This window comes from Ostrea edulis, chromosome 4 (assembly GCF_947568905.1).
Source record: "Ostrea edulis chromosome 4, xbOstEdul1.1, whole genome shotgun sequence".
Taxonomy (NCBI): domain Eukaryota; kingdom Metazoa; phylum Mollusca; class Bivalvia; order Ostreida; family Ostreidae; genus Ostrea; species Ostrea edulis.
The window spans coordinates 52343445-52368430 of record NC_079167.1 but is presented as its reverse complement, the minus strand read 5'-3'; the positions used below and the strand labels follow the sequence as shown (position 1 = coordinate 52368430).

Genomic DNA, 24986 nt, shown 5'->3' with positions numbered 1-24986 from the left:
AATCGCGGTATCTTGTTTCGGAAAATGTACTAAACGATAAAAAAAGCAATACTTTCTTCCACTCCCGGAGAAATAAATGACAAAATCTTTTGATTTCTTGAATTACTTTATTGGGAGAACTTAATTTTTTCCAAAAACCCTTTAAAATTTTGGGTCATTTTATTAATTTCACCTTATTAAAATGATAGAAAATAGTACAAATGACTAAATAGGAGAAATATTTTAAGCCCCATAAAATCTGTAAAATCCAGGAGCTTCCGGGGGCTCCGCCCCCCTGGACCCCCACCAGGGTCCTGCTGCCTCATAAAGTGGCATCCCCCTAAATCGCAATTCCTGGATCCGCCCCTGCCATATATATATCAAAGGCCTATGTCAAAAGACAAAAAAGTTATAGTCTGAACCCCAAAAAATGCTTTAAAATTCTATTATTTGACCTCTATGTAAAAGGTCAAGGCCATCAAAAATGGCATGTGACACACTGTCTCATCATGATATATCCACATACCCAATATCAAAAGTCCATGTCAAAAAACCAAAAAGTTAAGGCTCAGAAAAAACTTTGTATGAGAACTGGAAGACGAAGAATTCACACTATAACAATATGTCCCACTTCTGGGAAGGGGAGACATACTGCAATAAATGGTACAAAAATTGTGGGGGGGTGGGGGGGGGGGGGTGGTGGGGGGTGTAGTAGTGGTTCCACTCTATGATGATTTAATCTGTAATCATTTCTTGAGAGAGAGAGAGAGAGAAAGAATCCATTGGAGTTACTTTAAGGGTAATTGGAAGACTGTTCAATATGATTATACTTGGAGGGGAGGGCACAAACATTAGCTAGAATATCAGCAGTACTCAAACTCAAATGTACAGCAACTTCAAAAAATTCTTTTAGTTTACATTTCTGCTTAGTCTGTATATATTATGCAGCTTCGTTTGCATGTACATGTAGCTACGGGCAAACTGGGCCTTGCAACATAACTGGAACATTTCAATGTATAACATGTTTGACAGCTATGAGGTAGCAAATTTTGGCTTCAGTCACCAATGAACTGCTATATCAAATCTAAAGTCATCAGTTATACTGTCAGATTCATTAATATTGATATTATTACATTTCATCTTGTAATGTAGCTACCACAGAGTTGATACAAAGAGAGATAACTCTGTCTCTCTCACTCTATCTACACACACACTTCATGTCAACTTTTATGAGAAATGCAATTCATTTTAAAATGAACAATAATACTGTGCAATGTAATCATTTGAATGTTTTATTATATCATTTAATAAACATGCAGAACTTCTATGCAGTATTTCCCTATGGCCCGTGGGCGTGGAATGGCAAACTGCCTCTTTAGCTGAGTTAGCAGAACATCCAACGTCAGAAACTCTGCAAAGTATTCCCGCTAAAAATAATACAAGATAAAGAATTAAAAGATATATTAAAGTAATGAACAATGGCACAAATACAATACTGTAGCTTTAAATATTCACTGAGCATTGTTAATCTAAAACCTTCCTTGTGGCTGCAAAAACAGAGGAAGTATTTTACCATTGAATGTACTTTCAAAATGAACTTAAATAATTTGTACAAGGAAAAAACAATATTAACACTTCCAACCATGACAGTTGTGCTTTTTCAAAATCAAGTACAAAAATTCCAAAGCAATCTATTTGCTATTCTTAATTTGATATAAATGACCAAAGATTCAGAATCCCACCATTTTTTATACTTTGACAAACTTCATATCTATGCCATAAATTTGACATTAATCTCAAGGCATAATTCTACTATGATATCACAGTGAAAGTTTTGCATTTTGTCAATGCTCATTTAACTGCCATAAACCTAAATGTATTGGCCACTTAAACGGCAAACAACAAAACATTGCATTAAAAAGGTATTTTAAATGCACATTTGCATGAAATTGAAAAGTGGCATCAATTTTTATATCAGGCACTCCAAATTACCATAAATATTGCAGAAAAAATTTGTGAAATTGTAGTAGGCATGAAATAAAATCAGATCTAGGTTTTCTTTAAAATCCTCATGCTTTACAAGGACCAAAAAGGCTGTCATTAAATTGTTTTTTATACAGCTTGTATGCAAAGTATAACAGAAAAGACCTGTACAATTAAAATTTGCTAAGTTACATATATAATACAGTGACCTTGGCATTCCCTCCTCATTAACCACATGATATTTACCTGGGTTTCCATAGCCCTGTGAAGATTGATCAACACATCATGGGAGTCAGGGGAGATAACAAGCTGCTGGTAGTGGGCATCAACCAGCACACAGACAAAATTCACAATCTACAATACAAAAACAAACTCAAACAAAGGGCTACATCAACCAGTACACAGACAAAATTCACAATCTACAATACAAAAACAAACTCAAACAAAGGGCTACATCAACAGCACACAGACAAAATTCACAATCTACAATACAAAAACAAACTCAAACAAAGGGCTACATCAACCAGCACACAGACAAAATTCACAATCTACAATACAAAAACAAACTCAAACAAAGGGCTACATCAACCAGCACACAGACAAAATTCACAATCTACAATACAAAAACAAACTCAAACAAAGGGCTACATCAACCAGCACACAGACAAAATTCACAATCTACAATACAAAAACAAACTCAAACAAAGGGCTACATCAACAGCACACAGACAAAATTCACAATCTACAATACAAAAACAAAACTCAAACAAAGGGCTACATCAACAGCACACAGACAAAATTCACAATCTACAATACAAAAACAAACTCAAACAAAGGGCTACATCAACCAGCACACAGACAAAATTCACAATCTACAATACAAAATCAAACTCAAACAAAGGGCTACATCAACCAGCACACAGACAAAATTCACAATCTACAATACAAAAACAAACTCAAACAAAGGGCTACATCAACAGCACACAGACAAAATTCACAATCTACAATACAAAAACAAACTCAAACAAAGGGCTACATCAACCAGCACACAGACAAAATTCACAATCTACAATACAAAAACAAACTCAAACAGGGGGCTACATCAACCAGCACACAGACAAAATTCACAATCTACAATACAAAAACAAAACTCAAACAGGGGGCTACATCAACCAGCACACAGACAAAATTCTCAATCTACAATACAAAAACAAAACTCAGGGGGCTACATCAACCAGCACACAGACAAAATTCACAATCTACAATACAAAAACAAACTCAAACAAAGGGCTACATCAACAGCACACAGACAAAATTCACAATCTACAATACAAAAACAAACTCAAACAGGGGGCTACATCAACCAGCACACAGACAAAATTCACAATCTACAATACAAAAACAAACTCAAACAAAGGGCTACATCAACCAGCACACAGACAAAATTCACAATCTACAATACAAAAACAAACTCAAACAGGGGGCTACATCAAACAGCACACAGACAAAATTCACAATCTACAATACAAAAACAAAACTCAAACAGGGGGCTACATCAATCAGCACACAGACAAAATTCACAATCTACAATACAAAAACAAAACTCAAACAGGGGGCTACATCAACCAGCACACAGACAAAATTCACAATCTACAATACAAAAACAAAACTCAAACAGGGGGCTACATCAACCAGCACACAGACAAAATTCACAATCTACAATACAAAAACAAAACTCAGGGGGCTACATCAACCAGTACACAGACAAAATTCACAATCTACAATACAAAACCTCAGAGGCTCTACAAAGCTCACTCAGTTCACCTTACTTTCACTGAAAAACGAAACTTATAGACCATGGACTGCATATAATATACACCAAAGAATTCCATCCTACATTTAAGCACATATCGAGGGTAAGAGAGGATAAACAATGTGCAATGGTATAATGAAAGAAAGCCATGTTTTACAACAGTGCAATTAGGTCATGGTAATTGAAAATGGGACACTATACTGCCAGTTAGGCAGTTATTGTCCAACGATTCAAACAAGACCTCAAAAGTAGTCTATTTACCAACAAGAGTACCGCAAACGGTACATAATATGCCCGTGAAATGCTTACATGGGGTGTTTTTCTTGTGCTATAATTTGTATAGCTTTGCTTCAGGTAGTATCAGCCATCATGAGGCTGTGACAAACTTTCATATGAACAAAGGGTCTTAGCTTAAAAATTGAGATTTCCTCAAAATGGACCAAGTTCAACAACCTGTAATTTTTTCAAACATGGAAGAAAATCAAAATCCTTCCCCAGATGCACATCTTCAATACCCATACAAACATTCCACAAAATAAGATGGTCCTCACTTGAAAACTGTGGGAGGAGTTGAGCAGACAAATTATGTACCCTCCATAGAATATTAATTTCCAAATAGACTAAGTTCAACAACCTGTAATTTTCTCAAAAATAGTAGAAAATCAAAATCCATCCCACATGCACATCTTCAGTACCCATACAAACACTCCACAAAATAAGAAGGCTCTCATTTGAAAACTGTGGGAGGAGTAGGGCGGACATATTATGTACCCTCCATATAATAATTATTTCCAAATAAAGGGGCAAAACTCCTGGAAAAAAGGTCGAAATGGATCAATAAAGAGAAAAACCTAAGTTGTTAAATCAGGTAGTGACAGTTCCATCGCCAAACGCTCGGCATCAGATGTGAATGTCACGGGTCCTCGGAGATGACCTTAAAAACGGATGACCCGTGTCACAATAGGTGTTGCACGCTAAAGAACCCTCACTGCTCAATGGCTGTAAGCGCCAAGCATAGGCCTAAATTTGAAGCCCTTCACCGGGCTTGGTGACGTCTCCATATGAGTGAAAAATTCTCGAGTGAGACGTTAAGCAATATACAATCAATCAATATAAAGAGAAAACCCCGAACGGACGGACGGATGGACAGACAGACGTCGCTGTACCATAATACGTCCCGTCTAAAGACGGGCGTATAAAAATGAAAACCATGCCTTAGTATAGTCTCTTGATTCACACAGATAATCAGCTGAAACATTTGCCAATTTACAGAAAAATAATTTGCTTTGGTAATGTAAATGAACATGGTGGTTCATTGTCTCATACTAAATAGTTTAAGGTAGATTAATCATGGCTCAAAATCTAAAGTGCACACTTCCAAATTCTGATGGATTTGGAAGTCTTCTGTTGCCTGAACTTAGTCGAAGGATTTCAGGAAATGAATTCACACTACAATGCTTTTGGATGACATTAATTTACCAGTAACAAATTCCAATCTTGTTATTCTTGAGAAGATGTTTTAAAGTTTTCCAAAATATGATATGACCCACATTCAGGCTTTATCCTAGCTGCCATGGGTCAAACTTTGGCTTTAATGGTACCCTAGATGGCTTTAATGGTACCCTAGATGGTTAATTGACAAACAGTAGCCTTGTTGTTCCTAAGAAAGAGTATGAAATTTGAACACCTCTGCAAACTCTGTTTCTGCCTTACTCTGGCATTGGGTGCCATTACTTAAACCACTTAAAGGCCATGAAATGAATATTGTTGTGTTGAGTGAAATACCCCAGTACCAAATATTAGCCAGGGTGAGTTGCATATTTATAGTTTTCTGTCACTTCTTTTCCTCGATAGCACGAAATAGTTTGTCAAAGAAAAAACATGAGGTGTTTCTATTTGCACGATTTGTATTGCCTAAACATACATCTCAGTTATGCTGTCCTTGATTCTTTAGTCTAAGAATAAATCAGCAACACTATATATTTGATAGTTATCTGTTATAGACTTCATTGTAGCAAACCAAAAAAGAAAATGGTACTCGATAATCAATGTCTGTCAAATGTTTGAATGTCAAGCATTTAAAAGATGTCAGACCTAAATTTAAGCTGACATTTTTGTAACAAAACTGAACTAAGTCGAAGTCCATTATTTATTTTTGAGTCTGGGGTCATCATGCAAGGTCGGAGAGGAACTTAAACCAGAGAATTTTAATTTGGTCTAATTATACATGCTTTTCCATGTCTGATCTAGTGGTTATATGGGACTTTACCCTATTTTCACTATCTCTTTACATTTTTAAATTATCTTCCATTCTAAAGGTATTGCCTTACATTTGTATGAATGGAAGGAGATTTAATAGAAAAATGCTTTACAAAACATGCCATTGAAATTGGTTCATTGGTTCTAGAAATGCAGTTAAAAAACATGACAAGTGAATAGACTGACATAACTAAGCATAAAAGCTAACATGAGTTATACAGATAACATTTCATGATACACATTCCCAGTTTACAAGAACAAAAATGCTCCGGTTCTAAAATCTATTTTACATAAATGGCATGCACAATTATTGAAGATTTACATAGTGCCTTAGGTCACCTTATAGTACCTGAGTGAGATCGGGTGCAGAGCTGCCTTTAGTGTCCAGGTTATTGATCAAATAACACAGATACTCCAACAATACCTACAAGATATGTTATTTTGATATCACGATATATACTCTAAATATCCTGAAATATCAAAGTACCATCATTTGCAACATATTCTAATAGCATTATATTATTTGTATCTTACCAAAACATTGTTGAAGGTAACTCTGTGAAGACACTCGATCATGAAAGTATCATTGTATGACTTCCTGACAATCTTATTTCTAATGAGAAGTTAAGGAGAGTACTTTTATACTCTAGAAATGTTATGGAGAGTATTTATATCCTCCAGAAAAGTTAAGGACATTACTATAGATTCTTCTAGAGAAAATAATGATATCACTCTAGATTCTTCTAAATAAAAATATTGATATAACTCTAGAATCTAGAGATCTTAAAGAAAGTACCCTAAAGTCTAAGTGTTAAGGAAAGAACTCTTGAGAAGTTTAATACTCATATATTTCAGAGAAGTTAGGGAGAGTACTCTAGACTTAGAGATGTTGAGGAGAGTACTCTAAATGTTAGAAAAGTTAAGGAGAGTACTCTAAATGTTAGAAAAGTTAAGGAGAGTACTGTAGATGTTAGAAAAGTTAAGGAGAGTACTCTAGATGTTAGAAAAGTTAAGGAGAGTACTCTAAATGTTAGAAAAGTTAAGGAGAGTACTCTAGATGTTAGAGAAGTTAAGGAGAGTACTCTAGACTTAGAGAAGTTAAGGAGAGTACTGTAGATGTTAGAGATGTTGAGGAGAGTACTCTAAATGTTAGAAAAGTTAAGGAGAGTACTCTAAATGTTAGAGATGTTGAGGAGAGTACTCTACACTAGAGAAGTTAAGGAGAGTACTGTAGATGTTAGAAAAGTTAAGGAGAGTACTCTAGACTTAGAAAAGTTAAGGAGAGTACTGTAGATGTTAGAGATGTTGAGGAGAGTACTCTAAATGTTAGAAAAGTTAAGGAGAGTACTCTAAATGTTAGAAAAGTTAAGGAGAGTACTCTAGATGTTAGAAAAGTTAAGGAGAGTACTCTAAATGTTAGAAAAGTTAAGGAGAGTACTCTAGATGTTAGAGATGTTGAGGAAAGTACTCTAAATGTTAGAAAAGTTAAGGAGAGTACTCTAAATGTTAGAGATGTTGAGGAGAGTACTCTAGATGTTAGAAAAGTTAAGGAGAGTACTCTAAATGTTAGAGATGTTGAGGAGAGTACTCAAGACATTAGAGAAGTTAAGTAGAGGAGTACTCTAGATGTTAGAGAGGTTAAGGAGAGTACTCTAGACTTTAGAGAAATTAAAAAGAGTACTCCAAAAAGTGTTAAATCATTGTTTTAAATGGCATGTTAAAGATATCTCGTATGCAAGTTCCTCTGAATAATCAACGATAGGATGCAAAATCTAAATGGTTTATTTTTTAAATATCTGTAAAATGAAATATTTTTGAAAATTTTAGATCATTAAACCCTTACATGGCAGATATGCATTTTTATGCATCTATATAGAAAATGCAATACTATATGTTGTAAATTTACAGAAAATGCAATAATCATTCTGCTATGTAAAGGGTTAAAAAGGAAAATGAAGAAAGTTATGATGTTGGACTGGTCCATGTGCTGTGGGAACAAAGACACTATGTGGAAAGAAAAGATTTAAGAAACTGACTGTCTGTTTTTGTTAGCTTTCAAGATTAGGATTTAGGGGGGTTCAGCAAAACCCATGTTGAAACGGCCTCCACATGCTAGAACTAGAAACAATGGGAAATTACGCATAATTGTTTTGGGGAATTTTGCTTCAAAATGAAATACATAATTTCAAATAAAGATGGTGTCAAAAGATACCTATGTCTGGTCAGAACTTATTCTATTTCGTTAAAGAAGAAAGATAGAATTTTGTAACATAGTGTTTTCAGAAAACATGATATACCATCATCTTATTCAGCCATTTGCTTGGGTAATTACAGAAGTCCTTTTTTTTTTTTTAAAAATCATAATTTATATTTCTATTTCCTTTATTTATGCATTCTCATTTCTGAGGCATTCCAACACAATATATAACCCACCATCCCAAAGTGATGAAAATGAATTTTATACTTTTTATGCATCAAAATTGGTACCGTAGAAGTTTTACATTATGACCCCTGGGTCGAGGCCTCTGCTGGTGGACTGTTAGTCCCCGAGGGTCTCTACAGCCCAGTAGCTAAGTATTCGTTACTAACTTGAAAATACGGATGCCTATTTAATTGCTGGGATAAAATTTAGAAATTCATTTCAAAATTAAGGATGATATCTCCCTCGTGCATAGCTCTGATCCTTGGACGAATTTGGCTCCAGTTTTTTGGCACTCTTAAATTTCCTTTTAGCTCTTACAAGTTTTTTGTCATTTCGAATTTCCACAATTTCAGCTTGAGCATCAATGAAGAGACATTATTTGTCGAAATGCGCATCTGGTGCATCAAAATTGGTACCATAGAAGTTTTACATACTAAAGGTCAATAGTCTTATTTTCATAAAAGTGGGCCAACCATAAGCTACCAACTTGACAACAAAAAGAGAGTTTGATATAAAGGGCTATAACTCTTCTAAAGGTCAACAGTCATGTAGTTGTTCACTAAGATACCACATAGTCAGTTTCATATCATTATCTAAAAGAATTAGCATAAAGAAAGTGATAAAAAGTTTTTTAATACAAAGGGCCATAAGTCTTGTAAAAGTCAACCTTGGAACAGTTGAGAAAGTATCTGTGTTAAATAAAACTACACACAAGTTTTATATCACTACAAGTACCTAAAACATAACCAGAGAAGAAACCAATTCTCCCACTAGTTATACTAGTAAAGAATTATTGAGTGACAAAGGATACATTATGTGACCTTTGCTCTCTGAAATAGGTTGGCTGCTTTTGCTGGTCACTGAGAACCCATCTCTTTTCACTGCCTCAATTACTTTAGAGTCTTCAGCACTGTAAATTTAAAGACAATACAAAACATTTTTAAAATAGCCATTGAAGCTGGTAAATTAGATAACAAATCAACAGAAAGAATCCACATTACTTCATTTCTTTAATATGTTAACTCACTTCCTCTTTTACTAACTGATGATGAATAGATACTTGCCTGAGAATGAAATTTGTGAAAACACAGAGTGATTCTTCTGGAATATCACCGACAGCATTGAGGCACTGCAGAAGTAGAGCCACATCTTCATGTTTAGTTAGCCCCTCTGCTATATCATTAATACACCTGGAAAATACATACATGTACTACTCATTCAAATCTGTATGGACCAAAGTGTGTACATTGCTAAGATTTGACAGAATTTTTGAGATACATGAGGTTTCTGTCCATTAAAACATTGCATAATTTGTGCATATATTGAGGTTTTAAATTCATTACATAATGTTACTCTTAAAAAAAGAATAAGAAAAAAAGACTTCAAGAAATATTCAGACTTAAAAGTACCAGACTCTCAGTCGATCAATAGTGAGAAAGCACATTCTCCACAAATTCTCTCAGTTGATCGATGGTGAGAAAGCACATTCTCCATAAATTCTCTCAGTCGATCGATAGTGAGAAAGCACATTCTCCACAAATTCTCTCAGTCGATTGATAGTGAGAAAGCACATTCTCCACAAATTCTCTCAGTCGATCGATAGAGAAAGCACATTCTCCATAAATTCTCTCAGTCGATCGATAGTGAGAAAGCACATACTCCATTTCAACACAAAGGAGATAAAACTTTGACACACATTTAAAATGCATGATATTCTCAAGCATATACATACACTTACATGTAATGCTGACACTGACATTATTGTATTTGAGCTGACATGACTAGGACCTGATACTGACCTATGAGGGACCAGTCTGTGTACTAAAAGTTGATCTAGAATGCTGTGTGGCCAGAACTTTTCACTGGTCACACACCTCCGCACAATCTGCTCCATGGTGGATGTTTCACTCATCAGCCCTTCTAGATCATTTCCATGGCTTTTCAAGATACTTAAAAATTTCTTCTCAAATTCATTCTGTGTCTTGGTCTTCAAAATCAAACCATAATTAGTTAAGTCATTCCATAATTAGTTAAGTCATTCTACTGAAAATTTATAATACATGTACATAAACATTAAGGATGTTTGTTGCTGAATATGAAAGTCACAAGAAAATTTTGCAAATCATATCTTTTAAATTCTCTCTCTCTCTCTCTCTCTCTCTCTCTCTCTCTCTATATATATATATATATATTGAATTACAAAATTACAGAGAAAAGTGATAATCAATATGCTTATCAATGAGCCATATGGCATTGAATGTGACTTTTTTGCATTTTAAATTCAACATTTAGCTGTTGCAAATATAAACTTGTTATAATCAGAAATGACTAAATCTCTGTATCATAGAATAAATAGTCCATAATTGAGTAACATCTAATTTCATAATATCTATCTTATATCAGTTGGAACTTTTTTGCACTTTTAAATATGTGAATAAAGTTTATTTATAAAATGTCTGTCTTACTATGAAAATTTCCAAAGTCAACCCCCCCCCCCTTTTGAAACTCATGAAATATCATTACATCCTAAAATTTGGAAAATGAAAACAAGGTTTTTCTACTACTAAGTGATACTATGACCTTGACCTTGAGAATAAACAGGCATACTCCACTTTGCACAAGGAGTATGTGTACCAAGTTTGATGGTCCTAGCCCCAATCGTTTGGTTTGTATTCTGCCTACAAGATTTTCCTATTAACTGATACTATGAGCTTGACCTTTGACCTTGAAAAACAATAGGCATCTTCCTCTCTTTAAATTTGTTAATGTACACTTTCATATTTACAAACAAATAAAGTATTGCTTACAAGTACTATTATTTTATGTAACCTCTTACAGTGTCTAAATACCCAACAGAATCTACAAAGAAATGATTGACTGTTTCATTTTCTATTTGGCACACACTACACACTGGTGAATCTGTCAATGCAAGTTTGAGTAGATTTTAATCATTCAGAGAAATCCCTCTATATGATATTTGGACCTGTAGCCTACACATTTTTATTCTAAAATTGTTTTTAAAGGAGAGATAAATTTTTTGCACCATTCTCCTTCCCCCATTTTCTTAACTTTTTGATTGATATCATTGCTTCTTTCTTTTCATTTACATGTATCAATTTTCAAAAATATATTTTTTGATAATATTTTATAATATAGTGCAATGAACTTTTTTTTAAAATTTTTAATCAAACAGTAAGGAGTACAGAATTAAACTATGATGTTAAAATGAAATCTGCCAAACACAGTAAAACTCTGCAACCTAAGAAGCATACATCTTTAATTTCTTAAGTCTTAACCTAATGTCAGAATAGCTGGAAAAGGAATAAATTAGACCCCAAAACTTTGTCAGATTATGTCACTGCCCCGTCTACTTACCAAATACACATTATGCAACTCTGTAAACAGCTTGTTTGCCTTACTACTGGTGGATGGTGACTTCTAAAAAATAAAAAATCATGAGCATTTCATATTATGAAAGGACACTAGGATGATATGAATCTTGAACCATCTTTCATATTGTCACATATCTTAATATCTTTGAAATAACAGAAACTCATTCAGTATAAGGAATTGGTAAGGTAGATTCTTTCACAAGTGAACCTACTGATTTGGACCAGGACATTGGACCTGGAGGTGTGGCCTCTGTTTGGAGATGGGTGTTGACCCGTTGATGACCCAGAATGCTGGATAATGTGGAGGGGTGGCAGGAGTAGGAATACATATACAGGGTTCTGTGGCACAACATGAACAGGTGCCCATGCAGAACAAACAACTGAAGGCAAAATGTATACATCAATTACTTAAGAAGCATTAGAATTTACAAAAACATTTTCTTCAGTCCATTTCTTAATTCTTCACATATCAACATGTTTTTAATTATATTTTTATTTTGCACATATATATTTAATGTTACTGTACTTTAATAGATGATTTCCTTGGAGTTGGTAAATTCTTCCAAATCTCATATGCTCCAAATTTTATGTCATATATTCCAACAATTTCTGAAAAGTAAATCACATTTTTTGCTTATTACATTCTTTTGTTCAATTTAGCCAAAAAATTAGATGGTCTTTCAAGCCTGTCACATCCACACATACCTTAAAACCTAGTAAAACAAGACTGAGTGTGATAATGTCACACCTAATCACTGCTGTTTCAATATTCACCTATGTACCTACCTTGGTTGTCTTTGGAAGTGGCTGCTAGCACAATATGAGTAGAGTTTAGTGCAACCATTCTGGTTGCCTTGGTAACTCCAGAAATAGTCTGCAACACTTGTGATGTACACTGATGGAATGACAAAGTCTGACATAACAAATCACCATTCAAACCTTTAAAAAAAATTGATATTTTAAATGTTGTGTAACTATCTTCACTATTCATAAACAGCTTTATAAAGTGTTAAGAAGTTCAAAAGTTAAAAATTTACGAAAGTTCTGTTAACGCCCACAGTGACAGATACCATTTTTACCAGAATTCCAATCAATGTGATGTTTAAAACATCTCCTCACAATTGTGAATAAGTTACAGTATTTATGATTTACATACATTCTCTTTGTTTTGCCTTTGTTTCTTAAAGTTCAGCAACAGCATCATCTACTGTGTACTTACATAGAATGAATATTCTAACACTGGTTCCGCTGGAGATTGTGTGGCAACTGACAAATTCTGTGTTTACAGCCATCTCTACCTGATGAGTATGTTGGATCCACTCCTCATTTTTGTACCAGTGACTCATCAGCTGTAGCTGATTCTAAAAATAGTTTGTGTCATGTAGTCCTCTACACACTCATCATGTATCATTTAGAGCTCTAAATTTAGAATTTCTTCCTTTGGTTCCACTGAAATTCTTACCTCCTGCTGTGCTAGACAGAGTACACACACATCCGAATCAATCTTCACTAGATCACAGAACACGATATTGTCATTACCAGACAGAGGACCTTCTCTTGCCTCCTTGATCTTACTGAGGAATGCAACAGCCCCATTGTTATAAACAACAACTGGACTTGTACTGTCGTTTGGCAGGATCCTCTTTATTGCATGTTTTGCCTGGGTGAAAATGACATTCATTTTATGATGCATGCATATTACCATTTTATGCTAAAACAAGATGTGTTTGTGAAACACAAATGCCCCCGATGATGGCCAATTCCGAAGATGGCCAAGGTCACAAGGACAAATATCTTGGTACCAGTAGAAAGATCTTGTCACAAGAATTAAATGCTCATATACAATATGAAAGCTGTAATATTACCATTTAGAACTTATGACCAAGGTCAATTTTTTTTAAAGTAGGTCAAATGTCAAGGTCAAAAGGTTTAGTACCAACGGAAAGGTTTTGTCATAAGGAATACTCATGTGAAATATCAAAGCTCTATCACTTACTGTTCAAAAGTTATTAGCAAGGTTTAAGTTTTCAAAAAGTAGGTCAAACTCCAAAGTCAAGGTCACAGGGTCAAAAAATGCTCGTACCCAAGGAAAGGTCTTGTCATAAGGAATACTCATGTGAAATATCAAAGCTCTATCATTTACTGTTCAAAAGTTATTAGCAAGGTTAAAGTTTCAGACAGAATTACAGAATGACATACAGGACAAAAACAATATGCCCCCTGATCTTCAATCTCGGGGGCATAAAAACTAAGAGGAGCATATAGGCCATATGGTTCATATGAGCTGCTGCATTTTCCCCATGTAACGCATTAAATACTAATAATGAACACACATCCCCGAAACCTGGGGCTATGGTGTGAACACAGTTGAGTCTATCCTAAATGAGGGTGCTCTTAAATCAATTTGACAAGCTTGTGGTTCTTGAGAAGATCTTTACAGAATCTTCATTATATAAGGGTATTTCTAGGCAAGTTATAGCTTTTATGGTCCAGTGATTCTAAAACACATTTTTAAATCACCCCACCTTTTTGTTTTTTCACTAAATGATACTGTTTAACTAGAGATTGTTTTTATGAAAAACAAATGTCTCCCCAGCTCCCCAAATTGGAAGTGCACCAAATGAAACCTCCTCCCCTTTATGTACTGCATGGTATGGAGAAAGCATGGGCAGGGACATATACATAATGAACTCCAATAAGCCATATAAAGGAGGATACTATTTTACACCCTCCACCCCTCAGATTCACTATAACTTTAAGGATAACAATTGGATCATCCTGTCCCTACAATATGCACATCTACAAATGGCATTGAAGCATTGTACAAATTCTCAAATCTATCGGATAAACCATATAAGAGGAAAAGTGTTTACAAGCTATTTTAACATCCTCCACCCCTCTTAGATCCACTTTAACTTTTAGAAAGATAATTGAATCCTCCTGTTCTGACAATATGCACATCTGCAAATGGCAATGAAGCATTGTTCAAAGTTTGAAATCTATCAGATAAACTATATAGGAGAAGTGTTCACAAGCTATTTTACATACTTCACTGCTCTTAAATCCACTATAACTTTAGGAAAATAATTGTATCCTCCCGTCCCAACAACATGCACATCTACAAATGGTAATGTATCATTGTACAAAGTTTCAAGTCTATCCGATAAGACATATAGGAGGAAAAACGTTCACAAGATTTTGTGACAGACAGACGGAAGGACAGAAAGTACAAAAACAATGTCTCCCCCTGGAAGAGGGGAGACATACATGTAATAATCTCGCATTGGAAGAAGAGTGGGTTTCCTCATTTTAACAAACTTGCATCCCTTTCACTCAAGGATGCTTTGTGCCAAGTTGGAATTGGCATTGGGGTGCTTGAGAAGTTGAACATGTGAAACGTTTACAGACGACATTCAGTCAATAGACAATTTTTTATCAAAAAAAGCTCCTTTGAGCTTTCAACTCAGATGAGCTAATAAAATGTTGATTAATAACCTAAAATGCAATTACCAATATGTAGTAATTATTGACATGTAAATAAAAGGTATAACTATTAAAATTTACATTTTTTGTGGTTGACTTCTCAAAATCCTGTTCTTCTTCTCCCCAAGTCCTGACAGTCTAAAAGATAAATGTACCAGAAATGGAAAAAATCATGAAAAAAAAAACAATATTTCAACCAAATGTAACAGAAAAGTGTTGCATTTCTGAAGAGAACTTTACATTAAAGGGAACACAAGACAATGTGCATTTTGAATTCACATTTTTTTTAATCATTGTTAATATTTACAGATGTTTTACATATAATACTATGCCAAAACCAAATCTACCAAATATCAGATTTATATTAGAACTTTTATTTCACTTTTTATCTAACATTGCCTATTTGAAAATACAGATTTTGTAAACAAGATTCATTTATAAAATACTGTCTGACCTTCTTGTTGATCACCGCGATATATTTCTTGTCAAATTCACTCCAAATCACTGGACTTGTAATGTGCTCATTGTGTTTAGTCGACCAGCTCTGTAGAGCTTTCTGATCATCAATCTGAAAAAAAAGTAGTATATATGTACTACATAATTAAATATTGCTAACCCTTGTGATGTAGATTAGGACTGAATAATTCTATACACTAACAAGTCTAATAATTTGATTATTACAGAACTGTTGAAATCAGCTGTTAAAAAAAAGGTTATTAAGTAACTCATTTAATAACTTTTAAAGTGATGACTTAACAATGATGCTGATTGGATGAAAAATTCATTTTATTCCTCATTCCTTTGGAGTTCATCTGCACTAAACACACAGGACTACTTTTCTCTGGAATGCATCTTCCCCATTCTAATTTTAGCGTTATTTATTGATCGGGAATTTCCACACAAGTATTATAAACCAAATGCATTCGTTTGATTTTTGTTTTTCATTGCTATCAAAAATAAACACAACCAATGTTGTACGAATGAAATACAAATTAATTTAAAGAAACAACATAGGCTTAGTGATGACGTGGCAGAATAGTGAACTTGATGACGTAGACCACTGACTGGTAGAAGTAGACAGATTACACGAGTTCCCGGTATGTATCGTCTGCTGCGTTATATGAGGCTCAGTCAACTAGCGCATTTTAGATGAAGAGGTGTTGAGCTTTTTTACTTGATATTGAAATGGAGCCGAGTTGCATTCCACCGTTCCTACGACACCACCAATGTTCAACATCTCTTCCAACATAAATCCAGTCACTACTTGTTCTCTTCCTTTATATCTAATCTAGCTTTTAACCATTGCACCTTTAATTTGGCATATAATCCATTTAATTCTGCATAGTAACTACCTGACCCGAATGCACAGCCATGCCGTTTTGTTGTTGTTTTCATTGTTAGATATGTATTCCTACCTACTCGCGGCACCTTTTCAAAAACGTTAATTCAAGCTTTTTGATGGGAGAAACTGTTTGTTTTTCTATTCTAAAAACATAATTAAATGATGTGGCTTTCCATGTCCAAGAGTAAAAGAGCATTTTCAAAAATTCATGTACTGTATTTTCACTAAATGATTGTCACTCCCAGAATCCTCGGTAACTAGTCATGGGATCATGAAGAGCACAATTGTTGTAGTAGACTTCACGCTTTTCGTCCCCATATACATATAGTATTTTGTCACAATGCACCCAAGTAAAGAGGATGTTCATCACTCTTTTAACTGTTTAACTCTGCTCTGGAGCTTGAACCCCTGATGCAGGTGTAGGGAGTTTTCCAGTATTGGTAGAGGACTATATGATCTTCATAACCATACATTAAGTATATTTTCATAAAACACAGATGTAGAAAACACAATTTTCAAAGGTTAAATAAATATATTTTCACTATATACTCATTTGGGCCCTGTCCTAATTAAAGCCAGACCTCAGGTCAAGGGGAAGGGGTTGGGAATTTCACACTTTTGAAAGAAAGCTCCACATATTTTTTAAAACTATGCTCATAGTATTTCTTCACAATTCATAGAACTAAAAAACATGATATCAAAATATAAAATGTATTTTCCTCATATACCCAATAGGTTCCTATCCTAGTGCATGAACCTTTGGCCCAAAGGTAATGAACTTCATAAATTTGCTATAGGGCTTCATGTTATGCATATAGTTTTTCTTCAAGCTGTGCAGAGGTAAAGAAAGATTTTGAAAGTGATTATATCATTTCCCTTAACACGTCATAAATCCCCAACCTATCACTAGAACCTCTGACCCTTATTTTCAGATTTGGTATAGGCATCCTTGCTCATCATGACTATATTATAATTTGTCTACTATACATCCCTAGATTAAGAAGACAATTTTTAAAGATTGCATAATTTCTTTTTACATTTTTGACCCCACCCTCAGGCTCTATGGGAGCAGTGACCATAAAATTCAGTTTTAGTTCCCTTTATCCCAAATATGTTCCATACCAAATTTGATGAAATATGGCCACATACTTTTAGAGAAAAAGTTTATCACGTTCAAATGTTAACGCATCACAGATGACGGACAATCATTAATCGCAATAGGTCACCTAAATGAATCAGGTGACCAAAAAAGTTGATGACGGGAATTTAAGGATCTGGCAAAATCAACAATTAGTACCTGTTATCCATACTAATACATAAATTGCATTCACTGTGTAAACCAAAATAAAATCATATTGTAAAAATGTGTTGTATCTAGTAAGCCCAGTATACACTGTTGTATTGCTATACATTTGTGAGTAACATTATCCTGGTGATTACATTTCAAAATTCTATTTTAGAATATTTGAATACTATAGGTATTTAGTGCAGTATACAATCCATTACAAGATGTTTCAACTTGGTATCTCTGAAGTTTGCTATATATCAAAAAGCAAGAAAGGTAAAAATAGGTCTAGATAATGAATACACATTGTAAATGCATTATCAGTAAATATTCAAGAATTATTTAGATGCAAAATATTCACTATTTAAATATTACAGGGTGAAGCCCTCTCACGGCCCAAAGGGCCGTGAGAGCGGAGCTCTCCCTATAGGTAACACGTATATACATGTTTAATTGGAACTTGAAAATTTTGGTCCCAATGGCATCGATTCGAATACTACCGCGTGGACATGTATTTCTCCATTTTGGTATTTCTCCATTTTGAATCTCGTATACCCATGTTCACGTCGTTCTGAGATGTTACATAAAATCCATAAAAGCATGTAAATCTTATTTTCTTAATCATATATAATCACTATATGACTAACGTGAATTGCACAACGTTTCCTATGTTTGTGTATTTGCTAAACACCGACGCTGAATATGACGTCACAATGCACTGTTTACATCAGTTGCATAGCGTTTCCCGCGTTCAATGAATAGGTGGATCAAAAATGTCTAACGTTAGAATGCTTTGATTGAGCCCTGTCCTCACACTTTAGGTGCTAATATTTCGGAACATTTTTTGTCCTGTTATGGATCTAGATACTAATACCAAAATTTTTTGCTTCGCCCTCAAACACGGTCACGCTGTAAGACATATTACCATGTTCCCATTTTACCCCAACAGCTGATTCATACTTCTGGTAGCAATATTGTCATATTTAAAACCAGGGAATACAAATAAACAATAAAAAGAATTATTATTCTGACGCTAACGGAAAGGAAAACAACAGGGAAAAGAGAGAAGTGTGAATGTGTTAAATAAAAGGAGGGGGGGGGGCATTCCTTTTAAAAGCAGGGTGAAGTGTGACTGTGTCATCCATGTTTTAAATGCGAAAGTAACAGTATGTGGTGTGAAGGTCTAGTGAGTGCCATATACATACGATCATCGTGCACCATCCAGGTAATAATTTCTATATACACAACCATAGTGCAAATATAGAACATACTAGTCGCAAATCATTTGGAGGAAATTCTGGATATAAGTTAACTGTTTATCCCACATGAAAAACAAATGTACCTTGTAAATGTTTATCAAGTTTGGATTTTGGGTCACGATTACGTTTCCTTCAGTGCAGGAAGCGTTTACATATAGAATAGTGTGGTCTTTTATATCATCGGCTAGCACGACAGGTTCTTCTAAGGAGGCTGCCATCTTTATTCATTTCGCACTGAATTTCGGTACGTTCGTTTATTAGTAACTCGTACGTTAATATAGCGTCATGTGGTTTTTTTTTAACTTATAACGCAAAACAGAAAATTTTAGAATTATTCTATATGACACCAATTGTGTTTAGATTTTGGATACCCTAAAATATTGTTCTGATTTGAGTGCACTATATAACATTTCCCATCTGCTTTAATGCTCTCCTCTCTATGTTTAAATATTACAAAAGACTAAAAAGCTGTGGTGATGAAAATGGTATTAAAAATCCAGTACTTCTGGCTGCCAAATTGGAAGACGATAACGTTTATGATACTGGCATACAGGGAAATTGGCATACAGGGAAATTGGCTGGGACAAATAAAAAATTAAGAAATAAACTAAATCTTCCATGCAAACACATTTTACAATTACTTGAAGAATTACTATATTGATAATATTAACATGCAACTTCAAAACACTGAATTCTCTAAACGTGGGAAATTACTCTTCTACAGTAAAATTATGAAGAACTATGAATTACAATACTATTTGAAATTTCCAATTGCAAAAGTAGTACGCTCTAAATTAACAAAGCTAAGGATATCTGCTCACCCTTTAGAAACTGATAGATATTCAAAACCAAGTATCCCAAAACAACGTCGTTTATGTCAGTTTTGTCAAACTACTGTTGAAGATGAGTTACACTTTTTATTTGACTCTTTATGTAATATGTTTTACGGCGTGACCGTGTTTGAGGGCGAAGCAAACAAGTTTTGGTATTAGTATCTATATCCAAAACAGACCAAAAACAACCCGAAGTTAACAGGATTTGATCCGCCTATATATTGAACGCGGGAAATATAACGCAACTGATGTAAACAGTACATTGTGACGTCATATTCAGCGTCGTATTTTAGCAAATTTACAAACATAGCGTCTGAACCACAACAAACATTGCTTTAATGGTGGAGTGATTATATATGATTAAGAAAATAAGATTTGCATGCTTTTACGAATTTTTGTAACATCTCAGAACGACGTGAACTAGGGTAGACGAGATTCAAAATGGAGAAATACATGTCCACGCGATAGTATTCGAGTCGACGCCATTAGTACCAAAATTTTCAAGTTCCATAGGTATGGTTTAATTTTTCATTGTTTTCCTATATTTTCCTTTTAAACATGTATATACGTGTTACCTATAGGGAGAGCTCCGCTCTCACGGCCCTTCGGGCCGTGAGAGGGCTTCGCCCTCTATAAATATAAGAAAGAATATTATCCTTTAAACATCTATAATTCAAATGATGATATATCAAAGGAAAACAATTGTAAAGTACTATGCAACCCTGTCAATTTTTATTTGAATGTTTTGAATTGCGCACGAAAATAGAGTGCTATAATTATATTACTAATATTATATATACAATACTAAATTGCATACATATATACAGTTAAATATGTCACCTGTACATGTGGGGTATGTATGTGTGTATTTATAATGTATATGCGTATATGTATGTATATATATTCAAATATGTATATGAACTGTTTGTACTTGTATTATCATATATCTCATTTTGTTTACCGTGATTGTATGCCAACATGTTTGGTGAATCAATAAATTGAATTGAATTGAATTGTATTGGGTGACTCGATCGAGTAGTTCAATGCAGCTGTTCCAGCTTCATATCATAATCAATACTAATTCATATCTCATATTGTAAGACTAAGGTGAGTTATTGTTTACGAAGTTTTCAAAATAAATGGATATCGATCTAAGTTTATTATATATCACATTTCAAGTATGTCCCATTTAAAAGTTTTTGTGACTGTACAAAATTAAGATGCTTTAAATTACAAAATAAACATTTCAGTGGTTTGTTTGTAAACATAAGAAGACTCGAGTCTTTGTTTGCATAACACAGAATTAAGGTTAAATATTGCTCTTATCCTTGCATTCAGAAGGTCCAATATTGGTTGTCAACATTAAATTAGTATACTGTATATTTTTAATGTTTAACATCATTCATTCTTTATTTCCTCCCATGGGAGATTACACGAACAATAAAGAACTCAAATTATCAGAACATTACACATGTAGATATGAAAATACATATCATTAGAAATGAACAAAGAAAACAAGAGGACCATGGGCCACATCGCTCACTTAAGTCACCTTGGCTCGTATCTAAAGATTTTTCCTATATATTCGCATGTAAAACTTTCATCCCTATTGTAGCCCCAACCTATTCCCGGGAACCACATCTTCCCAAGTCAAGGGTTTCTGATCCGCTCCTCTCCTCACAAACGTGTGAGGAGAGGAGCGGATCAGAAACCCTTGACTTGGGAAGATGCGGGGACCATGAATTTTACAAACTTGAATCTACGCTATGTCAGGAAGCTCTCATGTAAACATAAATTTTCAGAAGAAGATTTTTAATGATTTTCCCTATATATTTGTATGTAAAATTTTGACCCCCTACTTTGGCCCCTGGAGACCATAATATTTACAAACTTGAATCTGCATTATGTCAGGAAGCTTTCTTGCAAATGTAAACTTCTTTGGCCCAATGGTTCTTAAGGAGAAAAATTTTAAATGTTTTTTTTCCTATCTATTAGTTATGTAAAACTTCGATCCCTATTGTGGCCCCATCCTACCCCGGGGGCCATGATTTGAATAAAATTGAATCTGCACTATGTCAGGAAGCTTTCATGTAAATTTCAGCTCTTCTGGCCTAATGGTTTTTGATAAGAAGATTTTTAAATGGCCCCGCCTTATTTTTGCATTTTTGTGATTATCTCCCCTTTGAAGGGGACATGGCCCTTCATTTGAACAAACTTAAAAGCCCTTTACCCAAGGATGCTTTTGGCCAAGTTTAGTTTTAATTGGCCCTGTGGTTCTGGAGAAGACGTCGAAAATGTAAAAATTTACAGACGGACAACAGGCGATCAGAAAAGTTCACATGAGCTTTCAGCTCAGGTGAGCTTTTAAAAAAGGAGACAACGTGTGTGCATTAATTACAAAATACAGACGATGGTAAGAAGGTTGCAGACTAGAGCGTTGTACAGTTGATAGGCAATAGGGGGGAGGGGGGCATGTAGTTTACTATGGTCATATATGACGCAACTGTCTGTTGTACCATGCTGCAACATCCTTTAGTAGGCGAAAGTTAAGAATATGCAAGCTGGATCCGTCATAACGAGAGATAGTGTTAATGAGTATTCTAGCACCTCATAGAAAAGGATAAAGGTCCTGAGGACAGAGACCGCAAAGTTCGGCACTAAGGAAAATGTCGTGGTCAATCACCGTATTCCACCAACCATCTCCGATAACGACTGCTCCTAAACAAGGGGTTGAGGTGTGTTCAAAATGTTTGTGAAATTGTTACCACATATGAGACCAGATTTCGGAGGAGAGTAAGGAAAAGTCCATCATCGCAAATTTAACCACGGCCAATATGTACGATCCTCTTCCGTCTGGTAGGAGAGAGCTATATGCGGACTCCGGACCGTGGCTTGAGACGATGGAAAAAGTCCATACTTTGGTAATAAATTTACAAACTTCAATTTCATTGACGTTAGAAGGAATTTTCCAGATAGCTTGCGGATGCCTTCCTGCCTATAATGCTATTGAATTGGAGGAACGAAGGATCTGAGAGCATCCGTTGACGTCTTGAGGGTCGATGAAAATCTGTGGTTGCTACTTTGACACTTCTTTTCCATATATAGGCACTTTGGAGGAAAGTAACCATCTTGTAGATAGAGTAAGAGGTGGTGGTGGAGGTTATACCTGAAGAGTAAAGCGATAACACGGGAGACTGTGTGTAAGAAAAAAGTCGGTGTAGAAATAACCTCCTGGTAAGGGTTTGGTATCCAACTCACATAACCTACCACAAAATTGGAGTTTTCTTTGGTCTGTTTCAGATGAAAAGTAAGGTTTCACAGATGTCGGATCATTGCATGTTTGCAAATAAAATGTTGAAGAGTACCAAGAGTTTGGAAATCTCGTATTTGTATTTTGAGAGCAAAGTAAGCTTGTCGACCTTTCCTGCACGCGTTGGCAATTTTCTTAGCATGGACAAGTTTTGATTGAAGAAGAATCCCTAGATGGTTGTATGTTTTAGATAAATACAGGTTCAGTGCCGAGAAACCATAAGGAACAATCGTCATTTTTAGCAGATGGCGGAGTAAATCAAAGAACACTATAGATTTATCTGCGTTGAATTTAAATCTCCAGTTTGTGGAATAGACAGATGGTGTAGTGAGAATCTTCTGGATAGCAGAAGGAGATAACGCAATGCAGGAAATGTCGTCCACGAGAGCAGGATTGGAACTACATTATGTATATGTAGCAATGTTGTAAATACCCATATTGGGGTCCTGGTTTTGAATTTCGTAAAGCGGGTCACAGATAAACACCAAATAAAGGAATGCTGAGAGTATTCCTCCTTGACGAACCCCTTGAGAAACAGGAAACCAATTGTAGTTAGTGTGGTTTACTACAACGGGACCAATAATGGTCCATAGACGACCAGAAACTCCCAGGCGGTTAAGCTTATACGTAAGACCATGTCTCAACACCATTTCGAATGCCTTCTGTGTATCCAAGAAAACGACATATACCAAGTTCTGTATCGTGATGTATAGTTTCTTTTAAGTTAAAAGATGTAGTGAGACAGCCGAGTTTCTGTTGGAATCCCTGCTTTTGAATGTTTGGGAATTCTATAGCTAAAAGAACGTGACACTTTATTCTGTGTGGTAGCAATTTCTCGAAAATCTTTAAAAGGAATGGGAGTAGGGCATGTAAACATGCAGACATCGCGTTTTACATTACGCCAAGGGATAAATTTAAATTATCTTTTTTTTAAAACCACAAGAACAGCAGGGGTCATATTGATTTGTAAGCATCCTCTGCTAGTGAGTTCAAGTTGTCCAAATGATAGCCCGGGTGGGTAGGGTGGAGTTTATTTTATCTTGATTCGTAAAATCAATTTGATTTTGCAACTATGTGAACCATTACAAAAATAAGTGATTTGATGGCAAGAAATTTCAGAATTTGGAACCCTGCCGATTAAATGGATTACATATACACTAAAATTTGTGGGAACAACTTCTTTTGATTTTAACAGGATTGCTACACGTAGCTATGTCCCCCACCGCCGCAAAAAAAAAGTTAAGCACAAAAGTCCCATAACGCCTGTAAAATTTGTCGAATCAAAATGACGGCGCAATATGATCAACTACATATGGTGACTAACAATCCTACAAAATTTAAACAAAATCCGTTGCGCGGTTTCGGAGGAGTTGCGTCCACAACGTGTTCCTATAGTGTAGCATGTACAAATTAAAAAAAAAATGGCGGCGTAATATGATCAACTACACATGGTGACTATCAATTCTATTTAATATGAACAAAATCCGTTGAGCGGTTTCTGGGGAGTTACGTCCACACAGTGAAGTGGGACGGACGGACGGACGCACGAACACCGGTATTTCTATGCCCCCTTCCGCGTTGCGGTGAGGGACAAAAGGTGTAAGTCTGATAAATTGACCCTAATAT

At 35.1% G+C, this 24986-nt stretch overlaps 1 protein-coding gene across 2 annotated transcripts; it reads right to left on the bottom strand.

Moving 5' to 3' along the window:
* Positions 1-1253: 1253 nt before the first annotated feature.
* On the bottom strand, positions 1254-19465 carry LOC125670811 (nucleolar protein 11-like). 2 transcript variants are annotated; one of them, XM_048906197.2, is made up of 16 exons: positions 19301-19465; positions 15786-15899; positions 15413-15469; positions 13311-13508; positions 13068-13209; positions 12635-12787; positions 12375-12457; positions 12061-12228; positions 11832-11894; positions 10256-10443; positions 9521-9646; positions 9268-9366; positions 6569-6647; positions 6384-6458; positions 2209-2316; positions 1254-1406 (listed from the first exon to the last, which is right to left on the bottom strand). In XM_048906197.2, exons 1-16 carry the CDS (start codon positions 19433-19435, stop codon positions 1284-1286), a joined length of 1911 nt encoding a protein of 636 aa, XP_048762154.1. In that variant the 5' UTR covers positions 19436-19465; the 3' UTR covers positions 1254-1283. The 2 variants fall into 2 exon arrangements, with proteins under 2 accessions (XP_048762154.1, XP_056018887.1); XM_056162912.1 differs by lacking the exons at positions 1254-1406; positions 2209-2316 and adding an exon at positions 2323-3678 and having other exon boundaries at positions 19301-19456.
* Positions 19466-24986: the final 5521 nt, after the last annotated feature.

What these genes read in the sequence shown, in the direction of transcription:
- LOC125670811 (XM_048906197.2), bottom strand. Translation starts at nt 19,435, where the DNA reads ATGGCAGCCTCCTTAGAAGAACCTGTCGTGCTAGCCGATGATATAAAA. An exon ending in TGTTAGAATATTCATTCTAT is followed by an intron (nt 12,788 to 13,067) that starts GTAAGTACACAG and finishes TTTTTTTTAAAG; the next exon opens with GTTTGAATGGTGATTTGTTA. An exon ending in CTGCACCCGATCTCACTCAG is followed by an intron (nt 2,317 to 6,383) that starts GTACTATAAGGT and finishes TTTGTATTGTAG; the next exon opens with ATTGTGAATTTTGTCTGTGT.